Source organism: Chelonia mydas, chromosome 22 (assembly GCF_015237465.2).
Source record: "Chelonia mydas isolate rCheMyd1 chromosome 22, rCheMyd1.pri.v2, whole genome shotgun sequence".
In the NCBI taxonomy this organism is placed as follows: domain Eukaryota; kingdom Metazoa; phylum Chordata; order Testudines; family Cheloniidae; genus Chelonia; species Chelonia mydas.
The window spans coordinates 7,063,615-7,083,725 of record NC_051262.2 but is presented as its reverse complement, the minus strand read 5'-3'; the positions used below and the strand labels follow the sequence as shown (position 1 = coordinate 7,083,725).

The following is a 20,111-nucleotide window of genomic DNA, read 5'->3' as shown; positions in this document are numbered from 1 at the left end:
AGTCCCCTGGAATAACATTTCCCCTGGAATAATAACTGGACATTGCACAGTCTTGTGTATGTTTCTTGCCTCAAGAGTGAATTCTTTGCTGCATCTGCTCTATGCTTTGCAGCTGTATGTCACATAATGGAATTCTGGCCAGTCTGAATAAACAGGTTGAGTGAGTGTGCCCCTCACTCGTTCTGGTGTCTGCTATAACACAATGGACTGAATTTGACAAACGTGCCTATTGCTAAAATTAGACATCTGTTCGCGTGGCTATTCTGTGATAGGATAACATGTTGCAGAATGATTTAAGATAACTAGGAATGTCCTGCTTATATGGCACTGGTTCAAGGCGGCCCCAGTGCACCAATTAATCTTTCAGATGAGACATAAATCCAAGCTCCTGACCACATTTTGCAAATTAGGAGTAGCACTTTTCATAGGAACAGGGATACGCTGACTGCAGTGTGTCAGCCACACTTCCGTTTAGTTAATTACGTTGCACCTCCTGACTCTTGCCGCTCCCTGCAGTTTCAGTTGATTGTGGTATTCTTCACTTCATACCCTTAGGTACTGTTCAGTGTTGCTGTTAAGCAGCTCTCTCATTCCACCCCAGAAGTGGCTGCATTATCAGCAACGACTGATCTCTACACACAGTCTGTGAAGTGCCTGGGGATCCTTGGGGATGAAAGTCATTTTGTACGTTATTTATATATGAACGTTGCAAAGTACATCAGAGGCTCCGTGTTGTGACAACATTTCCGATCCACTGAATGTTGGGATGCAAGTGAGACTCCCATCATGGCCACTGATTTACATGTGTGCATTGGTGAGTCTTACTAATTTTCTAAACAAATGGTGCTTCTGCTCCTCCCATGCAAATCACTGGCCCAGGAAAGGCTGTGAGCATTGCGAGCTGTTTATTCCCCACTGAGGCAAAGAACTTGGCGCGTTCCATTCTACGGGATACTGTTCACTCCAGCTACAGCTGAGATTGTTAAACTCACCAGGCCAAATTCTGGTCTCCGCTGCTGGTGTAAATCTGTAGCAGCTCTGCTAACTTCCGAGCGGCTCTGGATTGCCACAGGTGTAAGAAAGGGCAGAATTCAGTCCTTATGTCTGACTCTAATCTAATTACATAATTATGCTAAAGTCACTGAGACCGCAAAGTGTAATTTGCCTGGGATGAGAGAAGCCGCTTTCTCTTCCCCAGTTCTCATGCTGTTGTGACATGATTGCATTTTTTTCTCATGAATATGATTCCGTGAGACGGTGCCAAACAGAGGAGGAATTTCAATGCGCCGATAAGATGTTTACATCAACCTAAACATTGCTGGAGCGTTTGACGTATTCAATAACCTCTGGTTCGCCGGTTCGCCCAAGCAGAAGGAACTCCTGAGTGAATGCTTGGCAGCTTTCATAAGTGCTATAGGAACAAATCCCATTCACAAATAATAACACCGGAGCCTAACGCCCACACGCGGTTTGGACTAAAGTACCGCAGCACTCAGCGCCTGCTGGAACAAACTCGCCTATTTCCTGCTGTGCTCGTACCTCCCAGGAATCTCTGAGCCAGGAACGCTGACCACCCTTCAGGAGTGGAGAATGTGTTTAAAGAGCACATATTTGAAGCTGAGTGTAAAGGCCAGCAAATACTCCACCATACCATAGAGTGAAGACTTGGGGCCAGATCCTCAGCTAGTCAAAATTAGCGTCGCTCCATTAAAGTCGACAGAATTACATTGGTTTTTACCTCTGCTCTCCCCTCCCCCATGTTCGTACTGCAATCATACATCCAATAATGTAGATTTTGTATCTTTAAAATGCTTGTAAAGCATGTGTCATGCCCCCTCTAGAGGCTGGTCCACATAGAGGTTAATAACCTGCTACTGTTGCTAGCTAAGAGAGTTTTTGCTATAGCTCAACTAGCTGAGGCCTGTAGTTTGGAGCTGAAGGCCCTCGGGTCAAACCCCGCTGACCACATGGACATGTGGGTGTTATATACACAGCACTGAGATGGAAAATGTCAAGTTAAAGTGGTTACATTCTGACTGGTTCCTGGCTTTAGAGGACTGGGGCTGGAAAATGAGGGCATGGCTCACGCTACTACTGAGGATGCAGACGCATCCCTCAGATCATTGACATCCTTCTCCTGAGCAGCTGCAGACGGCAGTGCGTTATTTGCAGTACAGAGGGTCGGCAGTGCTCCAAGCTATAACAAAAGGCAATACCGACATCGACTGAGATAGACCTGGATACACCAGGGGCGGCCAACCTGGGGCTCCGGAGCCACACGCGGCTCTTCAGAAGTTAATACGCGGCTCCTTGTCTAGGCACCGGCTCCGGGGCTGGAGCTACAGGTGCCAACTTTCCAGTGTGCCGGGGGGTGCTCACTGCTCAACCCCCGACTCTGCCACAGGCCCTGCCCCCGCTCCACCCCTTCCCGCCCCCTCCCCTGAGCCTGCCATGCCCTCGCTCCTCCCCCCAGAGCCTCCTCCATGCCAAGGAACAGCTGATCAGGAGGTGCGGCGGGGCTGCCGATGGGCGGGAAGCACTAGGAGCGGGGGCCGGGGGGCGGGGAGCTGATGGGGGGCTGCTGACGTATTACTGTGGCTCTTTGGCAATGTACATTCATAAATTCTGGCTCCTTTTCAGACTCAGGTTGGCCCCCCCCGATCTAGGGGATCTGACTTTCCCTGGTCTTGCACCTTGGGTTGTAATTTAAACCAGTACAGAACAGGTGTAAGAATTTTACACCCCCTCTGGGCTGGTGTAAACGACTGCCCAAGGCGCAGGGCAATGGAAAATGCGGCCCATGGAGCATATTGAGGATGTTTGTTAGGTGCCCACTTTAGACGCCGTAGAAGTAGTCAGGAAGGTTGTATTGCTTCGTCCCTAGTGCCCGGGACTTAATAGAACCCTAACTAGCGGCCCCTGCGAAGGAACAGCAAGTGGCAGGCTTCACGCTGTATACTTTGGACCCAAGGGTTTAACCCTCTGGTTGCCCGCCTGCCTTTCTCCTTTCAGAACCACATTCTGACCCTGATGTCAGTGGCCGCTCGGATCTACCAGCACCCTACCCTGAAGAACTCCGTCAGCTTGGTGGTGGTGAAGGTGCTGGTTGTGGAGGATGAGAAGGCCGGGCCGGAAGTGTCCGATAATGGAGGGCTCACGCTGCGCAACTTTTGCAACTGGCAACAGAGCTTCAACCCCGCGAGTGACCGTCACCCAGAGCACTACGACACTGCCGTCCTGCTGACTAGACAGGTCTGTAGTCTCAGCCGCTGAGAGACCAGAATCCATATGGGATTTACCTTGGGCATGGCCTGGAGCATAGAGGGAGATAAGGAGGGGCAGAATTATACCCCTCCAGTCCAATATTCTAACAGTGCTAGGCGCTGTACATACACCTACTAAGAGATGGTCTCTTCTCCAAGGCTCTTACATTCTATTTAGAGTGTAGACTGTTATTCCCACGTCGGTGGTGGGGAACTGAGATCCGGAGAGATGACGTGACTTTGTCCAAGGTAACACAGGGACCCTGAGGCAGAGCTGGGAGTTTAAGCTAGATCTCCTGATTCCCACTCCAGTGCTTACCCATAAAGCCGTCCTTCCTCTCCATTAAATATTTTCTTTCTGGTCCATCATCAAGTGCCCAGCAAGACATCAGAACTTTAGAGAAAAGGAAGAGATGAAAACTCCTTGGAAACTCACTGACCTACAGATCCCATAACAGTGAATTTTAGAAAACCAGCTGCTCGAGGAACCTCACTTAGTAGTCAGTTAATAGGCCACATCTTGTCTTACTTATTTTCATATCACAGAACCATGGGATTTATAGACAGCAACGATCTAGGAGTTCATTTTGTCTATGCCTCAAGCAGGAGAGAGCTTGGTAGATTTGAGTCTAACATGCAGTACCATCTCCTGGCACAAATATACAGACGTAGACAGTTCTTTCAGCAATCTATGTAGCAAGACACAGGTTAACATATAAGGAAAAGCTAGAAGTGGGAATAGACCCCAGGGCTCCTGCAGTCCCAGGGAGTGGCATGCTAATGGAACAATCGATAGATCCCTGGTTAGCCATATTCCTACAAATCTGTACAGGCCATGAGTCCGTAGAATCAGATGGGGACCCATGCTTTCTCTAACTATATTTCCCCTGGTTCCGTTTTCAAACACAGGACTTCTGTGGACACCAGAGCTGCGACACCCTGGGAGTGGCAGACATTGGCACCATGTGTGACCCGAACAAAAGCTGCTCTGTGATTGAAGATGAGGGTCTCCAGGCTGCCTACACCCTGGCTCATGAACTAGGTAACTCCTTTTGTATGGCACGCGCTCGAGGAACAGCCAGCCGGGCCACTGCAGCAGAATCCATGGCAGGGTCTTTATAGCTCCAGCTTCTCGGCTCTGAAGTCTCTCTCAAGCCAGGGGGGCTGGGAGGGGGCAGTTTAAACTGGAGTGCCGGATCCTCAACTGGTGTACACCATTGTAAACTGGCGTAGCTCCATTGACTTCAATTATTATTATTTATTATTATTTTATTATAAATGATGTTTCTTATATTAGTGTCTAAGGGCCAATCAAGATCAGGGCCCAACTGTGACAGGTACTGCTCAGAGTGTAGACAGTCCCTGTCCCAAAGAGTTTATCAGCTCAATAAACCAGGCAGACCCAGGGTGGGGGCAGAGGTAATACACCCAAACAGAGCGAACAAGATGATGGTACCAAACATCTTTTTTTTTTTTTCCCTGCAGTCAAGCTATGCCACTTTACCCTAGCTGAGGATCTGGCCCAAGCACTCCAAACCCTTTTCTTTTTATTCACTGTGGTCCTTTGCTCCTACTCAGACTGCTCTGTGTCCAACACATGAGATCAGCTCCCTCTGTGTAATTCAGATACAGTGGGGGGAAAAGATATTGCTGAGCTTTGTTACTGAGCCTGGTTGGTCACATTTTGCCACTTGGGATATGATGTTTGGATCGATCGCTCCTGCGGGAGCAGGCACAAAAAATACAGGGGCACCGCTAAGTTAATGGACGGAGTTGCGGGTAGTGGAATCTCCACCTCGCAAGCAAGCATTGTATTGAACATTCCCTTTTTATGGTGGCACCTGCTTTTGCCTGCACCTGGCTAACGCCTGTCCGAGGAGAGGTGCTCCCCTTGGGCCCTCTGTGTTTGGGACTCTCCTGGAAGCAGATGGGGATTCCCCGTTCAAACCCACGACAAGGCTGTCAGCCTGGGAAGGGCGGGAAGTGTCAGAGGCCAGTCGGGGTGTACTCAGAGAGGATGTAGGCTGGTGAGGATGGGAGGAGGGAGGAAGATGGCTTGCTAACATTCAGGTGCTCTCCTCTTCCAGGACACGTGCTCAGCATGCCCCATGACGACTCCAAGACCTGTGAGAGGCTCTTTGGGCCCCTGGGAAAACACCACATGATGGCGCCTCTCTTTGTCCACTTGAACAAGACCCTGCCCTGGTCCCCCTGCAGCGCCATGTACCTCACAGAGTTTCTTGACGGGGGACATGGTAGGAATCAATTCAGTACCCACTGGATGGCTGGGGTTGTTCCAGACCACGGGGACCCAGGCCAGCACAGGTCCTCCAGGGCCAGATTTTCAAACGTATTTAGGCCCCTAAGCTGCTGTGGCACTCTTGAAAATCCCATTCGAGCCCACCTGCATCCTTTGGTGCCTGTAGGCCATTGACAATATGGCCCTATTGATATCCCTGGCTCCTGTTCAGCTGGGTGCACAGACTTCATCTCTAACGGCTCCTAGGCCAGTCCAAGCACCGCGGCAGGTTGGAACATGCAAGCTGTGAAAGGCAGGCAGTGGGCCCTGGCTGACATCTTAGCCAGGCAAAGCCTGAATAGGTCAGAAGCCCCCAAGGTCCCATATCAGTCTTTTACCCACCTGCTTGGCTTACAAACTCTCCGTCACAGACACCGTGCACTGGGGCGTCCCAGTTATGCTCGGGAAGCAGTGGTGTTGGGGCAGCTTCATGCAGCCAATGGCAGCTGAGGAATTGCTTCACTGGGGGATACTGCCGGCTTAGACGTGACGCCCACTGATCAGGGACAGCGTAGGGATAATAAAGTCATCCCTGCTGGACAGCAAAAGAGAATGGAGCTGGCCCCTAGGAGCCCAGGGCTATGCCTTAGCTGAATGGTAAACTCCTTCATTTCCAGCCTCACTCTGCTTTTCCCTGTTTGCTGACCAGGTGACTGTCTGCTTGATGCTCCAGCCGAACCCATCGTCCTCCCCACACACCTTCCAGGCCAGCTCTCCATGTACGACCTGGACCGTCAGTGCCAGCAGATCTTTGGCAAGGAGTTCCGGCACTGCCCAAACACCACGGACGAGGACATCTGTGCACAGCTGTGGTGTAGAATGGACACCAGGGAGCCCCTATGTCACACCAAAAATGGCAGCTTGCCGTGGGCAGACGGTACGCCCTGTGGAGTGGGCAGGCTGTGCTGGGATGGCAGCTGCGTGGCACAAGATGCGAGGAAGCCCCAGGTAACAGAATGGCTGATGGGAAAGAGATGATCTATCTCTACCTGGGTGAAAGAACTATTCACCAAGAATGAGGCTGAACAGCCGGGCCCTCTGGCATCTGCCCATGATCTTCCTCTCCACCATCATCTTTAAAAAGCAGCTGAGCTTTAGGCATTGCCCAGCCTTGAAGGCCATATTATCATTCTTATGTGTATTGTGGTAGCACTAGGAGCCCAAGTCATGGCCCATGAGCCCACGACGCTAGGTGCTGTACAAACACAGAACAAAAAGAGAGCATCTGCCCCAAACAGTTTGCTATCTAAGTAGAGTTAATACTTAGCACTTGCATACATGATTCCTCCCAAGAGCCAGGGAAGTCTTGTTAACCCCAGGTGGGGAACCTAAGGCAATGAGCCGACGTGACTTGCCCAAGGCCACACAGCACGTCACTAGCAGAGATGGGATTCAAACCTTGAAGTCCTGACTCCCAGCCTTGTGCTCAGACTGCTAGACCCTACTTCCTCATTGCCTACATCCAAGGAGGGTGAACTCAAACACAAAACAATTTCTGCCCGGCTCTCAAGGAAGAGACAAGATGAGCAAATATTCTGGGTGTGAGTGTTAACTGCTGATAGTGTCGATGGCCCTGATCCTGTAATCCAGTCTGTTAATGTGGATCCCTGTGGATCAGGTTTATGCCAATTAGAATTGGGCTCCTAGACATCTGGCAATTTATAAATGAAGCACCTCATGTTACAAAATTGGTGGGGAGGGGAGGCGGTTCCCTTATCCTAGTCCGATCTAACCTGTATTCAGGAAGGGCCCATATCTTTTGATTTGCCTGGTTTTCTTGTGAATATCTCCTCTGATGGCATGTTACACTGAGAGATTTTTTATTTCAGCCTGTGCTGGGTAAGGCCAGCTCATAGATTAACTCTGCAGTGAATTGCATTATGGTTTGCGCTGGTCTGAACTCGACCGAGCAGATTGTCCTTGTGCCATTGAGTCATTTTCTTTCCCCGCTGGGAACGTACATGGAGATCAGCTACGTCTGAATCAGGCCCCAGTGCAGCAAAGTATTTAAACACGCGCTTAACTGTAAGCACTTGAATAGGTTCATTAAAGTTGATGGTGCTTAAAGATAAGCAGGTGCATAAGTGCTTTGATAGATCAGGGCCCCCGTCAGCACTGTTAGGCAGCAACATATGGGGTCATTTCACTGGTGCTGTAGTCCTTTATTTGCCCTCCATATTTACATGACAGGATCAATGTCAGGATAAAAATCACAAGGCTGAGTCATAATTCACAACCGCTTTCCTCTGGTGTGATTCCTCTGGCCTTCATGACCTTGCTACTGAGCACAGAGGCTAAGAACTGAGGAGAGAACACCTCTCCTGGTGTGCCAAAGTATCGGCTCTTTACTCCTTTAACTGTGAGTTTCCTGTCCTTTGTGGGCTCCTGCTGCAATCATAATGATCTTTTAATGTGCAAACAATCATATTTGTGTTCCCCCCCCACCCCGCCCCCCTTGCTGCTCGCTGTTTGCTTTCTGCACTTCACTCAGCTGGCACGAGGGACGTGGACTGCTCCGTTTCGCTTGGGCACCACAGGCTTGTTCCCTGTCTCGGTCTCCCGTGATGCTGCAAGGTTTGGGTTGCAAATGTCACAGGGGATGTTTAAACCTCAGCCAGAGCATGTGGCTTGGCTGCATTTTTTTAAAAAATATTTCGACCTCCATCGGGTTTTGTAGAACACCTTTTTGTCATATTTATCTATTTAGAAATGAAGGCTGCCACCGACCCCGGGCTACAGCAACACACCGCCTGACAGACAAACACACTGTAACATAACCTCTAGGCTCATTAACAGCCTGCCACCATAAGCAGCCACGTCCCTTAGGCACTTAGGCTTGCCTGTATAGGCTGAGATTGTTCATCTTTGGCACCCAGAACCCTTTCGAACGTCCCACAAATGGCCTCTCTAGTGAGTAGTGCATTGGACTGGGACTCAGGAGACCTGGCTTCTATTCCTGGCTTGGCCACTGGCCTAATGCTTGAGCAAGTCACTTCCCTCCCCGTGCCTTGGTTTCCCCATGTGTATAATGGAGATGATACTGATCTGCTTTGTAAAGCACTTTGAGATCTACTGCTGAAAAGTGCTAGATAAGAGCAAAAGGTTATTACTGATTTATTTCATTGCCGTAACAAGGGCCTTCTGTAACGGAATCCTTTGCAATGTCTTGCAGCCCGTGGTGGATGGGAACTGGGGCCCCTGGAGCCCGTGGGGAGCCTGTTCCAGGACGTGCGGAGGAGGAGTGCACTTCTCGTACCGGGACTGCAATGATCCTGCGCCTCAGAACGGTGGAAAATACTGCGAGGGTCAGAGAGCCAAATATCAGTCATGCCGCACAGAGGAATGCCCGCTGGATGGTAATCCGCTGTTTGCAAGTCACACTACCCTCCACACAATATCCCTGGCTCCGTCTGTAGACGCTCCAGAGAGAACGGCCGGGTTTCCCAGTGCGGGAGTGAAAGGAGCCATTGTACAGCTATCGATATAATTTACGAGGCATCATGGATGGCAGCAGCCTGTCTGCTGAGATCTGACTGCCAGGCACTACGTAGCGTAATGTTAGGGAGACAGGGAGGGCTCTGTCTGTCACTGAGACAATCAGAGTATCCCTCACCCAGCTTCTGGAGGCAGCTCACGGCCTCCCATCCCACACTTACCATCAGGCTTATTCATCAAAACCACCCCTTCCCCAGTCACCACTTCCCCAAGAGCCATTGGCAGGTTAACTGGCCACAGTCTTCTGGCAGGGGTATCCACCCAGCTCCCAGCTCCCACAGGGTCTAGTGGTGAGACTTGCAGTGTGTATGCACAGATAAGCAGCAAGCATAGCTCACTGACTGGATGGATGCCATTTGTAAGACTTCAGACAAGTGATTCATTGCCCTTAGGTTGCTGTCGGGTCACATTTCCCCTTCCTTTCAGGGAAGAGCTTTAGAGAGCAGCAGTGCGAAAAGTACAACAGCTACAACTTCACAGATCTGGACGGGAATCTGCTGGAGTGGCTCCCCAAGTATTCAGGGGTGTCCCCCCGGGACCGTTGCAAGCTCTTTTGCCGAGCGAGAGGGAGGAGCGAATTCAAAGTATTTGAGGCCAAAGTAAGACACTTGCCTTTAATTATTATTGTCCTTGCCTGGAATATAACTGAATGAAAGGCCCCAGCTGGGGTCATGGAACTGTCTCATTATTGTCTGCTTCTTATGGCCCAGGTGATCGATGGGACATTGTGTGGGCCAGAGACCCTCTCCATCTGCGTCCACGGGCAGTGTATCAAGGCTGGCTGTGACCACGTGGTTGGCTCCTCCAAGAAGCTCGACAAGTGTGGGGTGTGCGGTGGCAATGGGTCAACATGCAGGAAAATATCTGGCTCACTCAACAGATCCAAGTAAGTCCTGGGAAGTTTGAAGCCTGGTATTCCAGGGGGTGTTGGAAGGAGATGATCGTAGCGTAAAGGTGCACCAAGTGAGAGAGGGTTGTCTCTCCTGGGGATGTTTTTGGAGCAGCAGCTTTCACCTCATAATGGTCCTGATACTCACGCAGCCCCTGGCAGGATCAAACCCCCAAACAACCTGCAAACTCTGGACGGATGCTCTCAGAGGTCCTGATATTCCATCGTTCCGGCTAATGGGAGCTTTGCAGGATCAAGCCCAGTGAGAAAAGGGGTTTAATCATAAAACATAGTCACTGTTTCCAAGGCTCTTTCCCAAGGGGCCAAACACTAGACTTCAGTGGAGCTCCACTGATCTACAGTAGCTCAGGATCCAGCCTCTGAACTGATTCTTCACTCAGTTACACCTCTGCGACCTCACTGACATTAATACATTCAAACAGGGTGTAGCCGAGCAAAGAATACCCCCACACATTACTAAAAGCATATCTCCTTACACAGACGACCAGCAGCATGTCAGATGTTGACAATTATTTCAGATTTAATCATCTAGGTTACTCTTCCCCATTTGTTTTAATTTTTACTCTTGAAACAGCTTGGATAGTGAACCCAGACCCGGTCAGACTCACATTTTGTCTCTTGTCCGTTACACTTTCTGATTCTCATGTGCTATCTAAGTGCTGCAATGTTGTGGATGCCAAAATTGCAGGAAAAACTTTAAATATATTTTTTTTAAAATACCTCTTAACATTAACTTTTAAAGGTATCATGATATTATTAAGGTTGCAAAAACAATTTTCTCTCTCTCTCTCTCTCTCTCACACACACACACACACACACACACACACACACACACACACACACACACACACACACACGTTTAGACTCTAAACTACCTGTCAGTCAGGCAGATTCTGATCTACTTTGCACCAGTATAAATCAGGCGTAACTCTGTTGGTTTCCATAATGTTAACCTGGATTTACACTAGTGTAAATAGAAAAGGAGTACTTGTGGCACCTTAGAGACTAACCAATTTATCTGAGCATGAGCTTTCGTGAGCTACAGCTCACTTCATCGGATGCATCCGATGAAGTGAGCTGTAGCTCACGAAAGCTCATGCTCAGATAAATTGGTTAGTCTCTAAGGTGCCACAAGTACTCCTTTTCTTTTTGCGAATACAGACTAACACGGCAGTTACTCTGAAACTAGTGTAAATGAGCTCCGAATCCAGTCAAGTGACCCTGTTATGTTCGTCATCTCTGCCTCAAACTCCATGAAACTTCTGCAAAGTTTATTCCTTATGTAACCCAATCAGTGCCTGTTGCTTTCAACATTATCTGGTGCCACTGCCATGGGCTTGGTGCTCTACCAAGCACACAAAGTCAGTCCCTGCCCTGAGTGGAGAGGTTGAATTTCACCTGTGTGCAGTGGGCCAGCACAAGACCTATGCAATGCTTGCATGGCTCAATGATCTCATGCTGGCCTGACACGTTGGTGAGTTTTGTTGTCTGGGCCAGAGCTTAAAGATGGTATAAATCAGTGTAGTGCCACTAACCTCAATAGAACTGTGGCAACTGACACCATCCGAAGAGCTTGCCCTGTGTGTTTAAAGGTTAAACTTCAAGCAGAATAATGCTAGCCATCAGAGTCCAATATAAAAGGCTTCTTGGAAAGAGAGTAACAAAGGGCTGAGATACCAAATTCCATGTGGCAAGATTACTCCCAAAGTCCAATTAGATTTCCTAAATGGTTTCCTTCCAGGGAACACAATGAATGGAACTTCCATTTGCCAATGAATTGTTTGTGGTTGACTAAAGAGAGATTAACGTGGTAATGACAGCCAAAAGGATTTAATCTACAAGAGATCCTATTAAGATCAGGGTTAAGGATGCCAGCGCGACGGAAAGCAGAATTCGACCCTAAGGCTTTGTTCCAAAATACTCTACGCATAATTGCCAGCCACAACACAAGCCCTTGAAATGCCATGTGTGAATATTCCTGTCGGTTACAGGTGCTGACTTGTGCCAAGTGCTGGATTCTAGTGTGTTGCCTCATACCTGTCACAAATGATCATTATTGTTTGCTGAGCACAGACAATGTACAAGGCACAATGACAGACTGTCCCTGACTTAAAGGCCTTTTAGTCCATAGCCATGACTCAGTGCTCAGACTGCAGTCCCTAGGCCCCTGCGTACTCCAGGATTCGACAGCAACACAATTTGCCCTGGAATCCAGCCCAGCGGCAAAACTGCACTCCAGAATCTGATTTCCTTTTTTTAAAACCCAGTTGCTATCTCTGATGATTGCAAAGAAAACCGGATAGCTCAGTGGTTTGAGCACTGGTCTGCTAAACCCAGGCTTGTGAGTTCAATTCTTGAGGGGGCCATTTAGGGATCTGGGGCAAAAATTGGGGATTGGTCCTGCTTTGAGCAGGGGGTTGGACTAGATGACCTCCTGAGGTCCCTTCCAACCCTGATATTCTATGAACCAAGTGCAACCAATGCAGAGATACCTGCCTGAATCTGCAGACGGCCTGGAAAAATAGCTCAGACAGGTGTGAACTGCCCTCCTCGTCTCACAGGAGATGTTAACTCTGAAACCTAAAGAGGACAGTATAAATATCAGTAACTGCTGATTGTTTTAGCAGAAACATCCAGCCAGTGTTCTTATCCTCCAGCTCCAAACTGTCACTGATCCCTCCCCAGGTATCAAAAGCCCCAGCTGCCTCATACCCAGCTGTCAAAACTCTCCTCTGTGTCCGTGATGAGGTCCCAATACGGATCTGAGCTTTCAGTACAAAACTCTGCAGCCCCATTGCAATGTAAAAATTTAGGGGCAGTGTCAAATAAAGGGAATTTCATATCAAAATAAATAACTGATTGCACGGCCCCTTTTCACATTTTGTTCAGAAAAACCCCCCTGTTTAACTTTTTATCGGAGGCTGTCGCAGAATTTCCCGGCCACAGCACTGGAGTGCTGATTAGGTCAAGCTTGTCACGGGCAATATGCTATCCCGTCCCTGTACTAATTTGTTTGTAAGTTCAGGACGACAACCATCTCCTCTTGATTCATGCAGGTATGGATATAATGACATTGTCACGATCCCTGCTGGAGCTACCAACATTGACATCAAACAACGCAGCCACCGAGGGGTCCGACACGATGGAAACTACCTGGCTTTGAGAACTCTGGACGGCAAGTACCTCCTGAATGGAGACTTTGCCATTTCAGCCATGGAGCAAGACCTCCTGGTGAAGGGGACAATCCTGAAGTACAGCGGCTCTCTGACGACCTTGGAGCGGCTCCAGAGCTTCCAGCAGCTTCCGGAATCTCTCACCGTCCAACTGCTGACCGTCTCCAGTGAGGTCTTCCCGCCCAAGGTGAAGTACACTTTCTTCATCCCCAAGGACGTCCCCTTTAGCAAGCAGAAGGTCAAGGAGAAGAAATCCGCCAACATCATCCAGCCCATGCTGACCTCGCAGTGGGTTATGGGAGACTGGTCCGAGTGCTCCAAAACCTGCGGCTCTGGCTGGCAGAGGCGAACGGTGGAATGCCGGGATGTGGAGGGCCAGGCCTCTGCCACCTGCGACAAGGCTCTGAAGCCTGAGGACATCAAGCCCTGCGGCGACCTCCCGTGCCCCATCTGGCGTGTCGGCCCCTGGTCGCCGTGCTCCCGAACTTGCGGCGAGGGAGTGCGGACACGGAGCGCCGCCTGCATTGACTATGAAGGAAAGATTGTAGCCCCTGAGAAATGCAGCTCGCCCCCACCCCAGACAGCGACGGCTGCCTGTGTACTGCAAGAATGCTGAGCCCGGGCAGGCCTAGTGCATCGGAGACGCATAACGTAGCCAACTATTAACCAGACCAGACCTGGCTTGGCAAGTCAAGCAGGGACGTAGGTTTAAAAGTGAACGTGCACTAATTGACCTGAGCAGGCCCCCGGGGGGCAGACCTGCTTGGAAGACTCTTTTCTGGTTTCATCCCCTGCCAATAGACATCTACCTCAAGGGGAGGGGGGGAGGAAATAGCCCAGGAGAAGGGAGGAGTCATGTGATTTATTTTTACTGGTCAATGGCAGATGAATTTTAATGGAAGGAGAGAGTCATATTCTAGGCTATTTCCCAAAAGAACGACCTGAGTTTCAGCCATGCCCACCCACTCTCCTTCATTATTTACCATATGTGGCCTGAGAGACTCATCTGCAGGGAGGCTGAGGGGTAGGATAGCTGCACCACCTGGCTTGAAGGGGTTTCCATTACATTCAGGGTTCACAATTTGGTTCAATGGCTCTCAGCACCCCCACTATACAAATTGTTCCAGCACCCCTGAGTTTAACAAAGATTTTTTTAAAAAAAAAACCTGTGTGGGACAAAGGGCCTGATCCTGCCACCATTACTCAGGTACAATTCCCATGTTCTTCGGTGAAGACTGTGAGAGCAGAAGCCTAAAACGTGACCTTCTACTAATTTGGTAAATTCCAGTAGTGGTGTTCGGACCCAGGGCTTTGGTTTAGCCCATTTGAAGCTGGGCCCCTTTGCAAAACTTCTGTTGTGGATTGTGGCTCCGATTTCGGTCCCCTTTATCCCAATGTTTGGGGGTGTTTGGATCCAGGGGGCTTGTTCAGGGCCATCTCTATTCTTAGATGGTTATATATGGCTGTCCACCATCTGGACAGATGGAAGGAGAGGGGACAAAGTCGGTCCATCAGTGGTGCACACTGCAGTGGAAGCCCTGTGAAAAGTCAACCTGCAAAGTCAAATCCAGCATTGCACATGCCCATCTGAATCTTTCCGACTTGTCTCTCTCAGTTAGCCTGCACAGACAACCAATGAACTGTCGCAGGAGGCAGAGCGTTGTGAGCAGGGGACCGAGCTCCAGCTCCTCCTGAGCCTAAAGGACACTAATTCCTTTATGCAGCCTTAGATGAGTCACTTAACCTCAATTTCCTCAGCTGTAAAATGGGGCTATTGGCACTACCCTGATTAACAGGATGTCATGAGGATTAGCTGATGTTTGTACAGTGCTTTGAAGAGTGAAATATTTATTGCATGATATAGGCTAGATGCTGCATCTCAACTATGCCTTGCCTCCTGACCAAGAGGGTGCGAGCTAGTGTTTCCTTGCGCATAGAAACCCTCCCTGGTTTACAGTCAATTCTCCCACTACTTTGCCCTAGTGTTGTTCTCCATCTGACCAGTCCTGACTAGAACATCTAAAACAGCTTCTCCCAAGGCTGGAGTCTTTTCTTTTTTTTCCCCAGCCGGGATTGCCGCCAGAGCTAAGTAATGCAGCCAGCTCTTCTCTCTCTGACCCAGATGTTGTCTGTCCCTAGTGCAGACATCTGGCCAGTCTCTGAACTTTCACCTTGCGAAGCAAGCGCCCTGTGCTACGCATCCGGTGAGACTGATCAGAGCTATTAGCAGCCTCTGGCTTTAGGGAAAATGTGCAAATTTACTTTTCATCAAAGTTTCTCAACAGGGGATCCTCATATTACCCAGAAGTTCCCTTTTCTTATGCCCCTACCCTGGGGACTCTTGATCATCTTTCTCTCTTTTGATGCTCTCTCTCTCTGTCTCGCGTGTGTACGGCTTCCATTTAATTGTTGGAAACAAACCACAGAGAACTAAAAAGGTCTCCATTTGTCTGTCTTTCTCTCTCTCTCTCTCTGCCTGTCTCATGTGTGTCCTTTTCTAATTAGGGCTGGGTGACCCTCCTGGAGGATAAGATTCTGTGATCATTGAAAACTATTCGGTGGAGGGGAAGGGTTCTCAAACCTATTGACCCTATTTTCCCTGTATTTTAATTCTAGGTTTTGCTAGCTCAAGCAAAGTCTGTACTATAGGGAGGGACATGCCAGCATTTCCCCATCAGAACAGTGGTGAGAGCAGGTTACTGGGAGGCAGGATTCCCTGGTTCTGTTCCTGGCTTTGCAGCTGCTTTCTGACCTTGGGGAAATCGCTTCTGTTCTCTGTACCTGTGGCTACGTCTACACAGTGACACCGAGCCTAGGTCGATTGACTCGGCCTCACAGGGATTGGCTGTGGGGCTGCAAATAGCAATGTAGAGGTTTGGTCTCGGGCTGGAGCCCAGGCTCTAAGATCCACCCCCATTGCAGGGTCCCTGAGCCTGGGCTCCACCCTGAGCCTGAATGTCTACGCTGCAATTTTTAGCCCTGCGAGCCCAAGTGAGCTGACGCAGGCTAGCTGCAGCCATGCTGTAGGTCTTCTATCTGTATAGGAGAGGCCTGGCCGAGGTCAGCTCCTTAAAGGTCAGCAAAGTATTGTTACAGAATGGGAGTGTTTGATGAGGCCTGGCGGAAGCTATTTCAACCACAGATGTCAGCACTGAGGGCGCACTGTGTGGTGGGCGTCTGCAAGCCCTTGTAAGAGCCATTCGTTTATTTATTTATTTTTCGCTGTTATTATTATTCCAAAAATTGACTCCTGCATCTTTGACTTGCTGCTCCTCCTGGGGCTGGCGCTGCGTGCAGAATGTGCTCTGGCAACCTCATTATGGGGGGTGCCCCAAGACAACATCCACAGTGGGGTCCCTCTTTTTTTTCCTGCAGTCCGTGACCTTTCAAACTAAAGCTGCTACGTGAGGTGTGCTGGGGGGCTCCCCGGCCTGTACCCACTCCCTGAGCAGACCAGAGTTAACATTCTGTTAGCTTGGCCCACGTGAAAGGGCCCCATTAAACAGCCACGCCAAGGCAAAAGGAAAGGGGATTGACCCTTCCACCTTGGAATGGAGTTGGGATAGTGAAAGAGAAGTCGGTTTTGTTAATCTTGAACAAAGAAAAGTCTGGCTGCTGGCTGCACCGTATTTAATATAAGGGGCAGCAGGAATAGGAGAGGTGCGAAAACAAACAGTTTGGTTCTTCAGTTAAACTCTAGTCCTTTCTTTCAGGAAATCTAGCTAGCTCGCGCGAAGGTGTGTGGTTAAATTCTCTGGCTGCATTTGAATATCTCAACCAGTATCTCAATATTGGGCTGAACCAAAATCCCAGATCTGAAAGCTCCTGATTTAGGGGTTCAAAATCCAGATCCAAAAGCATGGCCTATTCAACCTTGAGGTTTGAATCTAGACCCTTACAGAGAGAGGTTTGAGCTTTAAACTCTTATCAGAAGCTGCAGTAAGGAGGGTTGGTTCCTACCCACCTCTTAATAAGAACTGACCCAAACCTGAGCCCCAAACCTGAGCTGAACCCAGAGAGAACCTTAGCACCGCTGCGTCTGCATTTCTAGGTTCTGGGTGCAGATGTGCCAAAATAGCATGAGAACAGCTGTTTGCACCAGGAATCTTTCCAGAAAGCCTGTCCTCACCAGACATCTAGCTTAATTTTGAAGACCTAGAACATTCAGGCCCTGATCTTCCTCCAGCAGGATATGGATAACTCCCACTGAAGCCCAGTGAAGTTATTCTTATCCCAGGGGTCGGCTGGAGGGAAGAGAAGACCCCTGCTGATCTGGTTGTTTCCTTTAATCAAACCACTGAATCTCAAGTTTTCCCTCCTCCAAATATGCTGGGAAATCTTTACAAATCCACATTGGGTTCCTTCAGGACGCAGTGGCTCACACGTTTCTCACCTTCCCTTCACTGATCTGAAAATGTGTATGTAGAACAGGTCATGAACTCAATAGCACCCTCCTCCAATATCATTTTACCGGCATGTTACACAGTATATGAAACAGACGGACCCGAGCCAGAGAGTGCACGTCGGGATCCAGACTTTGAAAACGTTCACAGCATAGGGGATCCAGAATTTCTGTTAGGCCCCTTTATGGAGCGAATGGACAGCTGCAAAGTTTGGATCCAGCGCTGAATTTCCCCAGAGTTTGAGGTTCAATTCAGGCCTCTCTAATGAACATACATGGAACGCTGCTCTAGCTCCAGGAATTTAAACCATCTCACACGCTCCAACAAATAGTTGGATGCTGAAGTCATGCTTTCTTGCTTTGGTATTTTTTTCCTTCGTGTGTGAGTGTTTAACTCAAAAGCAACTATGTGTTTTTTCTCCAAGGTTGTAGCTCCCATTTGAGATAGACTGCAATTTCTGACCTGAGATTTCCCTGAGATTGTGCCAAGAAAAACATATGCGCTAATAATGAAGCCCACCCTGGTGTCAAACAAGCAGAGAGACCTCCTCCATCTGTTTATGTCCATGGCGCAGTTCATTAGCTAGAACTTCTTGCATGTGCAAGTTCCCGGTTACGGACAAATCCCAATCAGCGTGATATTTTTGATTAGCTCCCCAATTACTTTCTAGCTCTGCTTGTGTTCCCCTTAGTCCTAATAATGTGAAAGAGGAATCTTCGTCCCCAGTTCGACAAGGTACTGAAGAGCACATCTGGCTTTAAGCATGTGAGTAGATCTGTGGACTTCAAATGAGTTTAAAGTTAAGCATGGGTTTAAGTCATTCGCTGGATCATGAGGGGGGAATGCATCTGTGGTATATAAAGCTCAGTTGAAAAAATACCATGGTGTTTTGCTGTATTGGTCCTTGATAGGGAAGTAACATTATAGCAAGCATTTGCACTGGTGCTGTTGTTTTATATTATTCAGCACAGACCTGTGTCTCTAAGCTTGAAGTGGGAATTCTTACAGCAGCTGCATTCCTGCTACTGAGGGTTAAGAGTTTTAACGCCAGCATGTGCAGTCCAGCCCTGACCACTGAAAAGTTGAGCTAACCTCGAGGTGACAAGGGCAGGAAACCTGCCAGTTCCTCATTCACGCCAATGTCAATCCTGTCTATTTTAAGCAGACCTTTTGGGTCTCTTGTTCTCACTCTTCCAGTTACTGTAGCTACTAGAGATTCGCTCTCAGCACAAAATTTGGATCAGGATCAGAACTTCTTTGTGTGGTGTTCTGATCCCAGGCATTGGGGCCCAGGTCTGATACATACATTTCACTGGGTGATGATTGTTTTGGAATTCCTGATCTATCCTTCTCTTAGAAACCTGTAGCATTTATGGTGATGTAAGTCAAATAAGTTATATATAGGAGATATATATAGAGAGAAAGATGTATATATGTTTCCCTTCAGTGAAGGATTGTAGCAGTGTACTGAGCCTCTTCTGTAAGATATTTATTATGAATTTTTGTTTTGTACAGTAGCTGTCTGAAAAGAAGGTGTGACCATTTGTGTTTTAACATGCTGCTGCTGTCCGCCCCCATCGTACACCCGCAGTGGAGTTTTGGGGGAGGAAATCTCGCTAATCTTTCTAACTGCTTAGTTACACAACTGGTGTCTCACTACTGTTTGGTGTGCAAATCAGGACGCGATTTCCAATCAAGCTTTGTAATCATAACAAACCAATAGAAATAAACGTTCTAATTTTATTTTAACAAAGAAACATTTTCTTGTTTTATCCTGGGTTTTGTTTTGTTTTGTTAATCTTTGAAAATGGATAGTCCAATTGTAATGCTAGCCTTTATCTCTTAATAAAGGACTTCCTGGAAATTACCACATTGTCAGTTTTTGTTTTCCACTGGTTAGATTTGGTTTCATGAATACTTTCCTCTGTGTGTTTTATATGTCCAGGCCACGAGCCTTATTTCTGATCCTCACATTTCCTTTTTCTATGTAACTTTTCAGAAATATCTCTCTGGATTTTAAAATAATGAAATAAAACATTACGATAGGAGGCAGTCAAAATAAATCGGTGAGAAATTGAGGAGTTGTTTACATTTTGCAGGTTGCTTATGCAGTGTTATTAGGCACTGCAGAACTCTGTGACTTATTAGACCCGAGAAGAACTATGGTCTAGTCATTAAAATAGCGGGACTGCTGCGTTCTTCATTTAACTCTGCTGCCAAATGAATTACTCTGCATTTATATCGGTGTCAGAGAGAGCAGAATTTGCCCCTTATTATTATAAATGCAGCATCATCCTCTAAAAATACAGCTGCTAAAGTTTGGAACTTCTGACCTCATATTAGCTGGCAAACTTATCTGGATGTATGGGCTGAGTTTAGAGGGTGTCTCACTTCATATAATATAGATGGTTTGCCTTTCTCAACGTGCATGTTAGCTGGACTTCCTCTACCTTCCCTTAAATGACTTAGGCCCTGATTCAACAAACCAGTTAAGCACATGCTTAAAGTTAAGCACATACTTAGGTGTTGTGCTCAACTGGTGTCTTAGACTCCTACTGACTTGGCAAG

At 48.2% G+C, this 20,111-nt stretch overlaps 1 protein-coding gene across 1 annotated transcript in view; it reads left to right on the top strand.

Moving 5' to 3' along the window:
• ADAMTS8 (ADAM metallopeptidase with thrombospondin type 1 motif 8) overlaps positions 1-19,410 on the top strand; it is a 31,847-nt gene extending 12,437 nt beyond the window's left edge. The window contains exons 2-9 of the mRNA XM_007068594.4: positions 3,013-3,252; positions 4,173-4,305; positions 5,351-5,518; positions 6,212-6,510; positions 8,735-8,918; positions 9,484-9,656; positions 9,768-9,943; positions 13,024-19,410. Coding sequence (XP_007068656.3) covers positions 3,013-3,252; positions 4,173-4,305; positions 5,351-5,518; positions 6,212-6,510; positions 8,735-8,918; positions 9,484-9,656; positions 9,768-9,943; positions 13,024-13,756 — 2,106 coding nt within the window. The 3' untranslated portion in view covers positions 13,757-19,410. The remainder of the gene's footprint in view (positions 1-3,012; positions 3,253-4,172; positions 4,306-5,350; positions 5,519-6,211; positions 6,511-8,734; positions 8,919-9,483; positions 9,657-9,767; positions 9,944-13,023) is intronic.
• The last annotated feature ends 701 nt before the right edge of the window (positions 19,411-20,111 follow it).